The 1,821-nt window shown below is 39.5% G+C and overlaps 1 protein-coding gene across 1 annotated transcript in view; it reads right to left on the minus strand.

The window, feature by feature from the left end:
- Nek9 (NIMA related kinase 9) overlaps positions 1-1,821 on the minus strand; it is a 39,516-nt gene that overhangs the window by 26,464 nt on the left and 11,231 nt on the right. Inside the window, exon 7 of the mRNA XM_031355408.1 lies at positions 618-728. Coding sequence (XP_031211268.1) covers positions 618-728 — 111 coding nt within the window. The remainder of the gene's footprint in view (positions 1-617; positions 729-1,821) is intronic.

The raw sequence follows: 1,821 nt of genomic DNA on the forward strand, positions 1-1,821 counted from the left end.
AACCAAAAAAAAAAAAAAGAATTTATTATATACCTGACTATAGTTTTATAAAACCAGTTATCCTCCTACAGGTGTGATGGTAGTATATACCTGTAGTCTCAGCACTCAGAAAGCTGAGACCAGAGGAATACAGCAAGTTTAAGGCCAAGCCTGAGCTGTGGCAAACCTTGCTTACAAAAAAAAAAAAGAAAAAGGAACACAACTTAGATGTCAAAAACCATCTTATAATTACATATTCTCAAATTAGAAAAAAAAGGGTTGGAGAGACCACTCAGTGGTTAAGAGCACTGTCTGCTCTTCCAGAGGACCTGGATTCAATTCCCAGCACCTACATGGCAGCTCACAACTGTCTATAACTTCAGTTCCAGGGGATCTGACTCTCTCACACAGGCAAAACACCAATACACATAATAAATAAATAAATAAATAAATAAATAATTTTTAAAAGGATTAAAAATAGAATAAGAATTTGTTTGCTAAAGCACACAGGTATCATAAATTACCAATGTTTATCCTGAGACAAGCTTGAGGAAATAGATGAGGTTTTGTGTGCTTCATATCTATATCATAGCCCAAATGCTGAGGCTATATGAAACAGATGAATACATCAGGCCTACCTGGTCGAGGCATGCATGTACCAACTGGATCAGTTCCAAAGAATACTGACTAGAGTCAACTTCCATGGCCCGGATTCCCTGCACGATCTTCACGCATAGGTTGAGAGGGTTCTAGAAGAAAAGGATGACTACATTGTTCCTGGTTATACAAAGATAGCATTACTGGGCTTGAGGGGTGGATGCTTTTCTGGAGGACCTAGGTTCAATCCCTAGCCCTCACAGTGAGGTTCACAACTATGCGTTACTCCTGTGCTGGAGGACCCAACACTGTCTTCTGACCTCTGCAGACACCAGGCACTCATGTGGCACACAATCATGCATACAGGCAAAATACCTTTATAAATAAAATAATTAACAATTAAGAGAAAAAGATAGCGGCAGGGGCCCAAGGCATCTGTAACTGTTCAGAGAAGTGGCAACAGGTCTGTGTTAGCTGATTTCATAGTAGTACTATCAGTACGTGTCAGGAAGAGGGGAGATGCTACTATTAGATGGAATGAAGGGAATCCTAAGACAGAGATCAAAAGTAGGACCATGTAGCCAATAGTGTGTTCCCTGGAATGCATTATAATCTCACCTTTCAGCTGAATATCAAGAAAAAGAAAAATGGCGGGCGGTGGTGGCGCATGCCTTTAATCCCAGCACTTGGGAGGCAGAGGCAGGTGGATTTCTGAGTTCAAGGCCAGCCTGGTTTACAGAGTGAGTTCCAGGACAGCCAGGGCTACACAGAGAAACCCTGTCTTGAAAAAAAAAAGAAAAAGAAGAAAAAAAGAAAAACATTGACAGGTATAAAAGCATAGGGAAGCAGAGGCAAGACAATCGAGTTGAAGTTCATCCCTGGGTAAATAGTGAGTAGACCAGTATGCTCTACATGAGTCCCTGCCCACCTCTCAAAAAAGAAGCACGATTAACCAAGCTTGGTTTCCCAAAATACCCTTGCTAACTCATTTGCCTCCAGCAAAAAATTCAAAAGGTATCTTGAAATGAGATAGTACTTAACAGCAGTGTAACAGAACCCCTGCAATCTTATCAAGGAACTACCGCAAACCAGACAGGCATATTACATGTATCTTTTTATTTTTATAAACATAATATAATGAAGTTATTAGCATCATTAGTTTGTACACAAGAAAAATGGGGCTCAGAAAATATAAAACAACTTGCTCAAAATCACAGGTAGTTAAAAAAAAAAAAAAAAAAAAAA

The sequence above is a fragment of the Mastomys coucha genome, unplaced genomic scaffold, assembly GCF_008632895.1.
Source record: "Mastomys coucha isolate ucsf_1 unplaced genomic scaffold, UCSF_Mcou_1 pScaffold6, whole genome shotgun sequence".
Classification (NCBI taxonomy): domain Eukaryota; kingdom Metazoa; phylum Chordata; class Mammalia; order Rodentia; family Muridae; genus Mastomys; species Mastomys coucha.